The 13,592-nt window shown below is 44.7% G+C and overlaps 1 protein-coding gene across 3 annotated transcripts; it reads right to left on the bottom strand.

Annotated features, from left to right (window-relative positions):
• Positions 1-3,355: 3,355 nt before the first annotated feature.
• Positions 3,356-10,103, bottom strand: MRPS17 (mitochondrial ribosomal protein S17). Of its 3 annotated transcripts, none has more exons than XM_056865312.1 (3): positions 10,054-10,103; positions 5,602-5,731; positions 3,356-3,652 (listed from the first exon to the last, which is right to left on the bottom strand). In XM_056865312.1, the coding sequence occupies exons 2-3, from the start codon at positions 5,722-5,724 to the stop codon at positions 3,407-3,409; spliced, it is 369 nt and encodes a 122-aa protein (XP_056721290.1). In that variant the 5' UTR covers positions 5,725-5,731; positions 10,054-10,103; the 3' UTR covers positions 3,356-3,406. The 3 variants fall into 3 exon arrangements, with proteins under 3 accessions (XP_056721290.1, XP_056721288.1, XP_056721289.1); XM_056865310.1 differs by having other exon boundaries at positions 3,357-3,697; XM_056865311.1 differs by lacking the exon at positions 10,054-10,103 and adding an exon at positions 6,916-6,993 and having other exon boundaries at positions 3,357-3,697.
• Positions 10,104-13,592: the final 3,489 nt, after the last annotated feature.

Here is a 13,592-nt window from a genome sequence, read left to right as displayed (position 1 = left end):
GGGAGCTAGAAAAGATTCTGAAGTGCAAGGATGGGTCACCGGCCACCAAGATCAAGTCAATTCATGCCATCGTATTCCCTATTACTATGTATGGGTGTGAAAGCTGGACAGAAGAAAGTGGATAGGAAGAACGTCGATGGCTTTGAAATGTGGCGTTGGAGGAGAGTGTTACGGAGATCCTGGACTGCCAAAAAAATCAGTTATAGATCAAACTAAGCCTGAACTGACCCTAGAAGCTAAAATGACTAAACTGAGGCTGTCGTATTTTGGACACATTATGAGAAGGCAAGAGTCACTGGGAAAGACAGTCATGCTAGGAAAAGTTGAGGGCAGCAGGAAGACCCAACAAGAGATGGACTGACTCAATAAAGGAAGCCACAGCCCTCAGTTTGCAAGATCTGAGCAAGGCTGTCAAAGATAAGACATTTTGGAGGACATTGATTCATAGGGTCGCCATGACTCGGAAGCAACTTGACTGCACTTAACACACAACACACATATCAATCTATAGATATTTATTTGCAGCTTTAAGCCAGATAAAAAGTAACCCCATCCAAATTATTTTGGTGGTACCCTCGCACACGTCTGGTGTTATTTCTTGAAGTGATTTTTTCCCCCTAATTTGATGTCTGGATATTTTACTTTGATTCTGGATATTTTACTGTCTTGTATTTTTTTCAGATTTTGTTTTATTGTTGTTGAATTATTGTTTGAGCTGTTGTGATAGGGTTGCCAACCTCCAGGTACTAGCTGGCAATCTCCTGCTATTACAACTGATCTCCAGCCGATAAGAGATCCGTTCACCTTGAGAAAATGACTGCTCTGGCTGTTGGACTCTATGGCATTGAAGTCCCTCCCCTCCCCAAATCCCGCCCTCCTCAGGCTCCGTCCCAAAAACCTCCTGCCGGTTGCAAAGAGGGACCTGGCAACCCTATTTATTGAGCTGTGGTGAGCCGCCCAGAGCCCTGTGACCCAGGGGAGGGGAGGGGTGTAAGTCTAAAATAAATTAACAGATAAAATAAATTGTTTTTTTTAAAAAGGGCAAAGTGCTTATGAATATAAGCAAAGTGCGCTTTGCTTGCGAAAAGAGCAGACCGTGTTTTGCAGGGCAAACCCAGGAACAGCTTCTGCAGCTTAGGGATATCTTTATTTTACTCCAGGGTTGGCTCTGGCTAGTATTTGGATGGGTGACCACCAAGGAATACCAGGGTCGCTATGCAGAGTAAGGCACTGGAAAACCACCTCTGTTAGTCTCTTGCCTTGAAAACCCTATAAGGCAGCAGATCCCATCCTGGGGTTCACGTACCAGGGGTATAACATTTAGGGGTATGCAGAAAAAATTGAATAATGGCAGGAAAAGGCATTTGAAATAACAGCAACTATATTAATTAGAAACATTTTGGTAATACAAGGGGTACAATTTATGGCGATGGGCTGCCAAGGGATACACAAGTGAAAAAAGACTGGGAACCACTGCTGTAAGGGGTCGCCACAAGTCGGCTGTAACCTGACGGCACTTTACATACACACGTATTTTACTCCAGGTTGAAAACGTTTCTTATTTTAAGTATCTAACTCTATGTTAAGGCTGAAAACACTTTAAAAGCATTTCACTCATTCTAAAAGAAAATAGTTCATAGGAGGGTTTTTTTTCAGGACTCCCCCCAAAATTCCCATTTTTTTCCATCAGAAAAATGTGGTGGGGGAGGGCTTGGAAAAAGGCTGTCCCCCACCCCCCGGCCTTCGCATCTCTAATAGAACTAACCCTTAGAATATCTGGACAATTTCTCCCCTGTTCTGAGTACAACCAGAGTAGCTTTACTTCAGAGGATTTATATCTTGGAACACCATTTATCTCCATCTTTGACTTCGTTCTGTGAACAATGAAATTTTGTTTGGCTATGCTTTTGGGAGTTATAGGCAGCCATTGCCTGTAAGTACAAAGAATAATGGTTTCATGTGGATATACACATTGATGGATGATCTTTGTCAAACAAATTGTCCTCATACAGCAAGCTTCCCCCCCAAAAATCATACAAGAGGTCAGTCTCACAGGGATCACAGCACATTTTTCAAAGTATGGTTTTCAACATTGTATGATTATTGGCTGAAAATTCTGTTCTTCATAGAACTGAGATCGGTCCCAGGAGTGTGAAGAATCTACCCAATATGACGTACAATCTGGCCACACATTTCCCAAAAAAAAATCTGAGATAGTTGAGTTGTAGCATTAAAAATATTTGGTTTTGCTGTCAGTTTCCATATCTCCACTTATTCTTTTTTTAAAAGGGTGTCAAATTCATGGAGATGCCATACAGCTTAGATATGAAATGAGTTTGATAAAAGCTTGCAGATACAAGATCTAGAGAAATAGTCAATATGATATTCCTGTGCATTCTCCCTCTCCCCCACTTCAGAAGCATGGGCATGGACAAGGATGCTTTCTTCATCTTTCTCTGTGAGCTTTCCCCAAACAGACTCTTTTTTGGGAGGATATTTGTGGGACAATCCTTATTTACTTGCCAAAGTATGTAACCCAGGGGTATCAAACTTGTTACAAGGGCCGGATATGACATAAATGTCACTTGGTTGGGCCAGGCCATTCCTTGCCAGCCCAGATCGAGAGTGGAGGGGTAGCTGCCTCTCGGGCTGGATAAGAGATCTCAAGGGTCCGGCCCACGGGCCTTACATTTGACGCCCCTGCTGTAACCCAATCCAACAACATGTTGTACCACTGATCTTTAGGGCTTTCAGCTAGTGATATTAAAACCTATCAATCTAACAATTTAGCCAAATAGATTCTGTTCTTCCTGACATTTATCGATCACGAGTTGTACATGAGGGTTTTCTGGCAGTGTTCCCATAGATGTGTGGATTTTCGTATGGTCAACAGCTTCTCATCCACAACAAGGGGCAGCAGCATGGGAAGACTTCCTGCTCAGTGCACAAATGACTGGATGCTGCTGCTAAGGCAAGCTGTGGATGCTTCCTCTGAGTGCTTTCACAGGAAAGAACGGAATCCAACTATTAGTGGAGGAAGCATCTACCACGCATGCCCACCTTCTTCATGCAGCTGCTGGTTCCTCATGTTTGCTTATATGCTTTCAGGTTTTATAGGATTTACTGAAATTCAATGTTTGTTTTAAATGTTGTATGTTATCTCAAGTGGCTTCATGACAGAGAGAAGACTCAAAAATTCTATAAACAACAAACAAGGTTATTTGTGAGTTTTTTAAAAAACAGATTGAATGTTTCTGTTCATATCAACGGTCGTGAAAGTTAACTCCATTTTATTTATTAGTTGCCACCATTTTAGAAACATAGAAGCACCATGCCATGTACACCTGCCCCCCCTTCACAGAGACACGAAAGAAAAGTCCCGTCTTACAAAGCCTCGCCTCCCCCTTCATTTATCTGAAGAGGAAACAGTTAGCTCTTGGAGTTTTTCACTAAGGTAGCTGGTGTCTCTATCGGTGAGGTTTTCTGAATCTGTTACACTTTCCAAGAGCTTGGATCCCGCACAGGGCTTCCCAGTCACGGGATCAATGACTTTCCCAACCTTGTACACAATTTCTGCCAGTTCATGTTTCACATGCTTGCTCCTCCGCACCGGCAAAGCTTTCAGAAGGACAATGTCTCCCTCGATGCATTGCTGCTGAGGGTCGTGGGCAAAATATGTTTTCCGCTTGTTATAGAACTGCAGAAGACAGAAAAATTATGTTTAGAGTCAAATCAATTTAAAGCTTTACTGTCAACAGGCATTTCCCCACCCCCCCCAAAGTGCCCTCTGTTCCGGTTGGAAGGAAGCAACGGAGATCTGAATGAATAAAAATACAGTCACTTATCTAAAATCTTTTGCTAAGGGTAATGCCCAAGCAGTGAAGTTCATAGTTCAAATATCCTTTTAAATTGTTTCCTTAAGTCGCCTCCAGAAAAGCATCTTTGCAACTGTCCCTTACTGGCGGCTGATTCATTATTTCACGTCTTTTTTTACTGTCCAAATTATGCCACAGCCAGGGAGAAATTTCTTGCAAGGTGGCCACTAAAATACTCTGCAACCTCAGACGTTCACAAACGAAGGTTATTTCTACGTGGCAATAGCAAAAAAACTGCACAGTTGGCAGGGCTAAATTTCACAGTAAAATCCAGCTGCAAAGTGGATTGAAAGTGCATTTTTTGACATGTGTGAAAGCGCCCTCTTGTTTATTTTTGCTGTATTGAGCTAACACAACTTCCCCATGAAATTCAAAGGGCCTTAAACACCCCCAGATGTCTTGTTTTACTGATCTATCGACACTCGCATTGTCTGCATGTAAACCTAGACATTGTGAGCCCACAATTTTTTGACATTACTTGTACTAAACAGCATCCTGAAATGGAAATATACCTGCTGTCATTGTCTCTCTGCATTTTAAAATCCACATTCTCTTGCAAGCTAACTGTTATATCTTGCCCCTTTTTCTTGACTGGGAGAAGGCTCCAGGAGCAAAACCCCTCAGGTGGATTGCCAGGTCACCACTTATGCTTGTACTACCCAAGCACAGACCTGCTTCATTTCAGAGACAGTATGACAGGCCCCTTTAGACTACATGCCCTTTGCCCTTACCTTAGCTGAGCCATGTAACCAGCACCATAAAGCACCATTTAAGGATGGAAGAGAAAGGTAGCAGGGAAAAGAGAAAAATGAAAAAAAGCAGGGAAGCTTGCAAAAAAAAAAAAGATAAAAATCAAAAGCAAATCCTTCATTACATGCTAAGGATGAAAATCAGGTTCTAATAGTGCCACCCTACACAGGGTTAGAGAGTCCCATGTCACAGAGTGGTAAGCTGCAGTACTGCAGTCCAAGCTCTGCTCACAACCTGAGTTCGATCCCAAAAGAAGTCAGTTTCAGGACCTGAGTTCGATCCTGACGGAAGTCAGTTTCAGGTGACTGCTTGAGGTTGACTCAGCCTTCCATCCTTCCAAGGTCGGTAAAATAAGTACCCACCTTGCTGGGGATAAAGTGTAGACAATTGGGGAAGGCAATGGCAAACCACCCCATAAACACAGTCTACCTAGTAAACATCAGGATGTGATGTCACCCCATGGGTCAGGGATGACCTGGTGCTTGCACAGGGGACTACCTTTACCTTTTACACAGGGTTACACTCTTCTAAGCCAAAGAGTGTAACTCTGCTTAGGATGGAATGACAAATGTATAAAATAAGACTATGGCTTTAGGCCATAATTGGCCAAAGATAATAGTAACTTACTCGCAACCTCTGCATCCTACTTTTTTTCTAAGGAGATAAGACCGGTATTTTATCTGTACAACCAGAGTTGGATTTACACATAGGCTTAAGTAAGCTACGCTTTAGGGTCTCAAGACTATGGAGAGCTTTTAAATTTAAAATTTCAAGTTTTACACGTCTTTGGCAATACTTTGGGGCTTCTTAAAGTTGGCATAGTTTAGGGCCTCAGCACATCTTAATCCACAACAACGATGGGAGGCAGACGAGGGTGAAAGATGATGACTTTCCCCAAGGCCTTCACAGCTGCAGGAGAATTTAGATTTGGCTTCCCCATCCCCGCCAGGCAATAAACCACTCCGTCCCCCTTTACCTTTAGTAAGTAAGGATCCAGCACCAGCCTTGTTACCCTCACTTTGGCAGTCTTCCGCATTTTGGTCCCAATGACTTTCCCTATGATCCATCTGGCATGGACTGCTCCACGTAACGCTGACATGGTTCAGCTAGGGGAGAGGGGGGAAAAAAAGAAGGAAAACTCTACATCAGGGCTGGGGAATCTTTTTTCCATCAAGGGCCATTTGGATATTTATTACATCATTCATGGGCCATACAAAATTATCAACTTAAAAATTAGCCGACCAAGCCCCAAGCAGGCAGCTGCCCCAGATGACACCCCCCCCCCCGGTGCGGGCAAGCAGACAGGCATCCAACTGTTGGTGCACTCGCCCCCCTGGTGGATCAGGATGGTCTGTTGCACTGGCTGGGCATAGCCGTCCAGCCACACGCCGGAGTTGCTCCTGCTCCGCATGGTCAGGGCTGGATTCTACAGCCGGCTCCTGCTACCTCCGCCTGCAGGGATGAAATGAGGAAACACTGCCTAAGAACTCGTCCCCCCACACATTCTGGCCCTTTTCTCTGCAAAACAAACTCACATCCGCCTTGAATAGAGGCTATTTGTGTCCGCAGGAGGGGGCAGATCACCAGTCTGAGCTAGAGATCTGCCAGGACCCACGAAGGGCCAAACCAAATGATTTCGCAGGCTTTAAACGGCCCCCAGGCCTGATGTTCCCCACCCCTACTCTACATGACTTGTTCTGGTGTCCCATGGCCGTTAGGAACAGAAGGCATCCCTCCAGCTGTGACTCCAGAGCCTATCAAAATCATAAACTAATCAAGGAAGCAAGACACATATGGCTGCCTGATGAAGAATCAGATAATCGACCACGGGAGTGGACATGTTCATGGAGGATAGGGCTATTCATGGCTATTGGTCAAAATGACCACTAGTCATGATGCATACCTATTCTCTCCAGTACCAGAGGAGCATGCCTATTATATTAGGTGCTGTGGGACACAGGCAGGATGCTGCTGCAGTCTTCTTGTTTGTGGGCTTCCTAGAGGCACCTAGTCGGCTACTGTGTGAACAGACTGCTGGACTTGATGGGCCTTGGTCTGATCCAGCATGGCTTTTCTTATGTTCTAGCTCAGCATTATCATCTTGGACAGCCAGTGGATCTGCATGAACTCAAGTCAGAGGAAGGCTTTTCTTAATAATCCCAAAGATCTTTCAGTCAGAGATACCAAGGACTGAATCTGGGATCTTCCTAAAAACAGTCATTCACTGGGTCACTTGCAGCGAGTAAGAATCTTTCCAAGGCAGACTTTTTACAAGACTTGGCACTCGCACCTAGGCAAGCTGATACAAGTTTGGTTTGCAAAGCACGTTCTTGAATGGGAATGATTTGGTGGCAGGGATATAATGCTTTCCCAGTATACTATCAAGATGATGGACCAAAAACCAGTGCTCCTGTAATGGCACATGAGTCATGTAAGCACCACAGATAAAGGAACCCTCCCCAAAAAAACACCTCCAATCTCAAAACAAGTTACTCCAGAACAACTAGTCCACCTTGTCTCCTGACCAGATGCAATGGGCTCAGAGGCTGAAACTCTCACAGATAATGGTTTTATTTTCCATTTAGAAAGCCGGCTATAAAATTATGCTGGTTTGAGTGTTGGATTAGGAACAAGGAGATCCTTCACTCATCCCTGTAGCTCACTGGGTGACCTCAGGCCACTTACTTTCTCCCTCAACCTACCTCACAGGGTTGTTGTCAGGGTGAAATGGGAGAGGGGAAAACCATATAAGCTGTCCTGTTGTCGTTGGAGGAACCTCAGGGTAAAAACATGGTAGCCAGAATGAGCAACGCTAATTAAGAATACGAAATCAGCAGGAAGGCTGTGCCAAAGGAAGTAAGGTTCAGTTTTTCACAAACAAAGAAGCTATGAGGGAAATTAGATTAACTTCCCTCATTTTCTATTTTGGGGGTAAAACACTTTTTTTAAAATACAGAATTTTAAAGTTAGAATGCTGGTACTTTGCCATGGCATTATTAACCTGCTGGGAATGCATACCGTGACCAAGCCCAGCAACACTTGATAACGCTAGTTCTAGGACTCTGTTCTGTACAAGATATCTCAATGGCCCCAATTTTCTCTGGAGAAATACCATTAATGCCAATCTTGCTTTCCATGTGTTTTAGGAGTTCCCTCCAGTTTCACAGAAACAGTCCTGTCCAGAAGCACACAAGGAAGAAGAAAAACCCTCCTAATATTGAAATTGACACCCTAACCACTAGCACATTTTGGTCACATATGCAAAACTCAACCAACCACTTATTTTCACGATCATCTTAAAAACACATATTGCTTAAAAAGAACCCATAAGGTTCAGGGATTAAAATGTCCTCAGCTCAACAGAAATTCCCAACCCTCAGACACTTGAGGTTTCCCAGCAGAGCCCTAATTGAAATCTGCAAGCCAGCATAGTAGGTACCATAGATCAAGGGGCTGGGCATTAGCAACATCCATTCGAATATCTGCCAGGGACATATTTAGAAATATTAGATTAGGAACCAAAAATTTTACTCTGTGCAATAAATTAATATATACTTTATAGCAGCAGTCCCCAATCTGTGGGTTGGGACTAAAAAGTCACGACTTTCTCACAAGTTGATTGCATGAGCAGAAGGGAGAAAGACAACCAAGGTGAACTTGGAAATAAGATTTTGGGAGGCTAGATGGCAAATTTGTACTTGCATCTGCATAATATGGAAAGCAACCATAAAATACAGATGGGAGAAAGACAACAAGGGTGAACTTGGAAATGAGATTTTGGGAGGCTAGATGACAAATTTGTGCTTGCATCTTAGGGTTGCCAGCTCCAGGTTGGGAAATACCTAGAGATTTTGGGGGTGAAGCCTGAGGAGGGCGGAGTTTGGGTAGGGGAAGGAGCTCAGCAGAGATATAATGCCATAGAGTCCACCCTCCAGAGCAGCTGTTTTCTACAGGGGAACTGATTTCTGTCGCCAGAAGATCAGTGGTAAGAGCAGGAGATCTCCAGCCATCACCTGGAGATTGGCAACCCTAATACATCTGCATAACATGATAAGCAACAACAAAATATAGCCCATTGCTCAATGATGCTATAAACACTATGCATGAAAAACATAAATTAGTCCAGTGTTAACTGATGTGAGATACCCATGTTTTATGTTGGGGAAGAGGAAAACAGCATCAAGTCACTTTGTAAGTGTGTCCCAAAAAGCACAGGGGGTTACCGCATTATGAATTCCCAGTGATGTATTAAGAGTTTGAAACTGTTATAAAAAATACTGTTCGCACTTTGTTTGGCCCCTTTAGTTGTGAAGACGTCTTCCAACCATTTTTTAGTGTTCGCATCCAAAAACCCTTTTAAAGCGATGTTTTTTATAACATTTTCAAACTCTTAATACATCGCTGGGAATACATAATGCGGTAACACAGTGAGTTTAGAAGAGGGTACCATTTCAAAGAGTTTGAGAACTGCTACTTTATAGAATGAAGGTAAATGAAATGTTAATCACTGCAACAGATAAGACGGGGAAGAAATGGGGTAGCCGTAAATTGCCTGGGAGCAGGGGCGCCTGCATCCTTTTGAAACCTTATCTCTGTTCTGCTCAGCTATTAACCTACCTCACAAGGGTGCTGTGAGGATAGGAGTGGGACCATATAAAACAGCTGGTGCTCTGTGGAGGATTGGTAAGAGAAAGGAATTACTGAAACACAGAAAAGCTGCCTCCTCCCTCTCCTGCATTTACAGCTGCTACATTTCCTGCCTTGATACCACTGACAGATAAACCGCTACACCCCTCAATGTTCCATACTGGGGAGAGAGAAGAGCCATCAGCGTAAGGCTAGTACCTTTGTACCTTGCTGGTGGATCTCCTGGATGAAGATGCAAGAAACAGGACACCTGGCTAGAGGGAAGTCTGGGACCTGATCTCTGTCGGCTGGAGATCCGTTGTAATAGCAGATCTCCAGCCACCACCTGGAAGCTAGCACAGTCAAAGTACAAAATTATTATTAGTGATTAGGACAAATTACAACAAGTGCTATACAACAAATACTTATCCTACTACTATAATACGTAAGAGTCACTTGATGTCAGGTGTACAATTATTCTTTGTGTTATAGATGCAAATATGCAATTTATCTTTCTAGTATGGTTGAGAAAGTCCAATTCAAGTAGGACAGCCAATAATTGGTATAATCCAAAAGGAAAAGGCCGTCACCCCAGCTCATTCCTTTTGACTGTGCTGATTTCCAAACCTATCTTGGCACAAGCATAGTGATGCCTTCATTTGTTTTGATTTGTTAACCACCTGGAAGTTGGCAACCCTCCCTCCACGGGCACAGAGCTGCCCCAACAAGATCAGACCCACAAGTCCCCCCCCTTCCCTTCTTTATATGCCAGTCGACCGCCCCCCCCCCCCCCAACTCTTACTCTGTCTCGAAGCCGGGAACCGGGGGGGGTGACCAAAAGAAGGAAAAGGCGGGGCCAGGAAGGGAATCGCAGGGCACTTCCGGGCCACGTACACCAGAGGGGTGTTGTTGTCTGGCCGTACGTTCTAGGACTTTGCCTTTGTGGCTCGGTGGCCAGGAGCCGAGTTGTGTCGATTCCAGGACTGAACGTTGGGGGCCGCTGTTGAACCGTTTTTTTTTAATTTAAACGAAATTGCTGGGTGGGTTTTTTATTTTTGCAAAGGTGTTGCTTAGGAAAAGCGTAGGTCGCGTTTTGCAAGTAGTAAGCCAAGCTGGACATTGAAGCAAGCCAGATCCCTTTGAAATGTGGTGTTGGAGGAGAGTGTTACAGATACTGTGGACGGCCAAAAAAACAAATCAGTGGGTTGTAGATCAAGTCAAGCCTGAACTGACCTTAGAAGCTAAAGTGACTAAACTGAGGCTGTCGTCCTTTGGTCACATTATGAGAAGACAAAAGTCACTGGAAAAGACAGTCATGCTAGGAAAAGTTGAGGGCGGCAGGAAAAGAGACCCAACAAGAGATGGATGGACTCTATAAAGGAAGCCACAGCCTTCAATTTGCAGGATCTGAGCAAGGCTGGCAAAGATAGGACATTTTGGAGGACTTTCATTCATAGGGTCGCCATGAGTCGGAAGCGACTCGACAGCATTTAACACACACAAAGGGATATGACAAATTGATAGAGAATGGGGTTATTATTATTAATAATACGTGCTAGGGTGGAGCCAACTGTCCCCCAAGGAGTCTTCCTCCAACCTCAGGAGCCCACAGCCATTTCAGCTGGAGGAAGGCTTCAAAACGTTCCTCAGTGGAGTGCTAGGATAGGGTAGGACCCACCCCATTATCACAAGGCTGTCAAAGGACATTCTGGAGGACATTGATTCATAGGGTCACCATGAGTCGGAAGCGACTTGACAGCACTTAACACACACAAAGCCAAGCATCGTTTTGAGTTTAGCGTTAGAGGTTAGCGCGCCTGGTAGGGAGGCTGAAAATTCAACCAAGAATGAAATTATTAGAGGGGGCTCTGATAGGGTTGCCAGCCTCCAGGTCCTAGCTGGAGATCTCCTGCTATTACAGCTGGTCTCCAGCCAATAGAGATCAGTTCACCTGGAGAAAATGGCCGCTTTGGCAATTGGACTCTATGGCATTGAAGTCCCTCTCCTCCCCAAACCCCGCCCTCCTCAGGCTCTGCCCCAAAAACCTCTTGCCGGTGGGGAAGAGGGACCTGGCAACCCTACCTGGAGGAGAGAGCTTTGTGAGCAGAGCACCACATGTGAGCTGACCTGAAAGTAGTGGTTTCCAAATTCTTTTCCTTCCTTGGCCAGGAAAGAGAGTGGGATGTAAATCTAATAAAATAAACAATTAAACAAAATGTTCCCCCGCTGATTTGTGTGTTGAGAAACCCCAGCCTGCAGGCCTTTATGCATTGCGAATGATTGTAGGGCACATTTTAAGGCACGTACTAGGTTTAGGAGGAGTGCTGACCCATCTTGGACAGCACTGTGGTGAGAGAGGGAGGGAAGGCAGAATGGTGCAACCTGATCTCGGCAGACCTTAGAAGATAACCAGGGTCAGTGCTCAGGTGAAAAACCACCAAAGGCTTTGCAAAGGAAGGCAATGGCAAACCACCTCTGCTTCTTGCTTGCCTTGAAAGCCCCTTGCCGGGGACTCCATAAGTCGATTGCAACTTGGTGGCACTTGCGTACATATGTACGTGATTAGCCATTATCGATTCTTTGGGCGCTTTCACACATACTGAATAATGCACTTTCAGTCCACTTTCCATGCACTTTAATGACTGTTTGCAAGTGGATCTTGCCGTTTCACACAGTAAAATCCCGCTGCAAAGTGCATTGAGAGTGGATTTAAAGTGCCTTATTTGGCATGTGTGAAAGTGCCCTTTCACTGAAGCATCTGAGATAAAGTCCCTTGGAACAGGGTTTGAAAACCACTCCTTGAAAGAATGGCTCACAGTAAAAAGCATTTGCGAATCTCTTCTCTTGCTGAGCCTGGGATTCTTTCACCTCCTTCTATTATCTTCCCCAGCTGTTCAGTTTAGGCTGCAATCACATATACACTTAACGTGCCTAAGAATGAATATAGTCAGACTATGGAGCAGGTTGCTAAATTTTGCACAGTAGCCAACTCTATTAGTGCTTCGGTTCTTGCAGGTTATCCGGGCTGTGTGACCGTGGTCTTGGTATTTTCTTTCCTGATGTTTTGCCGGCAGCTTTGGCAGGCATCTTCAGAGGAGTAACACTGAAGGACTATCTCTCAGTGTCAAGTGTGTAGGAAGAGTAATATATAGTCAGAAGAGGGTTGGGTTTGAGCTGAGTCATTGTCCTGCAAAGTATTAAAGGTAATGTGCTAATTGAGTCATTGCAGGACAAGAAAATACCAAGACCACGGTCACACAGCCCGGATAACCTACAAGAACCGATGAACTCTGACCGTGAAAGCCTTCGACAATATCTATTAGTGCTTGATTGGAGAAGTAGTAATGTAGCCAGCAAGGTGGAGTGGTTAAGAGTGGTGGTTTGGAGTGGAGGACTCTAATCTGGAGAACCGGGTTGGTTTCCCCACTCCTCCACATGAAGCCAGCTGGGTGACCTTGGGCTAGTCACAGCTCTCTTAGAGCTCTCTCAGCCCCACCAACCTCACATGTTGTGGGGAGGGGAGGGGGTTTGTAAGCCAGTTGGAGTCTTCCTTAAGTGGTAGAGAAAGTCAAAAGATGCCTGCCACAGCTGCGGGCGAAACGTCACGAAAGAAAATACCAAGACCACGGTCACACAGCCCGGATAACCTACAAGAACCAATGAACTCTGACCACGAAAGCCTTCGACAATATTTTCAAAATACAAAAGCCGACTCTTCTTCTTTATTGTGTGGTCAGTTTTTACTCGGGACTTTTAGTATTTGTAAACCAGAAACAATCATTTATTGGAATTATTAGAAAAAAGCAAGAGCCCAGTAGCGCCTTAAAGACTAACAAAATTTCTGGCAGGGTAGGAGCTTTCCTGCCGGAAGCTCCTACCCTGCCAGAAATTTTGTTAGTCTTTAAGGCGCTACTGGGCTCTTGCTTTTTTCCTACTGCTACAGACAAACACAGCAACACATCATGATCCATCTCTATTGGAATTATTGCTATCGGTTTTTATTTTAATTATGCAGTTGGTTGACCGTGATAACAAATACAGTATACACTGATTTGTGTCCCTTGTGAAAAGGGATTGAGAAGGGGAGGAAAAAAGAAACAAATGTTTTCCCCGGTGTCTTCCCAGGGCTGGTGCCTTTGTGGGAGGAGACTGAGAAGCACCCAGGCAGGAAATGGCTCACCGCCCTCCCATCACCTGGGAAAGTAAATTCTTTGATTTCTGAGCTGACATGCTGCCTGCCGTTGGCAGCAAACAAAGGGAGGAAGCGGCGACTGCCAGATCTGTCCCCCCACGGTGCTGTTTTCCAGTGTGGTGATGAAAATGGGCCACGGAAGGCCATCT

Source organism: Euleptes europaea, chromosome 19 (genome assembly GCF_029931775.1).
Source record: "Euleptes europaea isolate rEulEur1 chromosome 19, rEulEur1.hap1, whole genome shotgun sequence".
NCBI lineage: Eukaryota > Metazoa > Chordata > Lepidosauria > Squamata > Sphaerodactylidae > Euleptes > Euleptes europaea.
The sequence above is the reverse complement of the archived record's forward strand: the minus strand, read 5'-3'. Positions and strand labels throughout refer to the sequence as shown.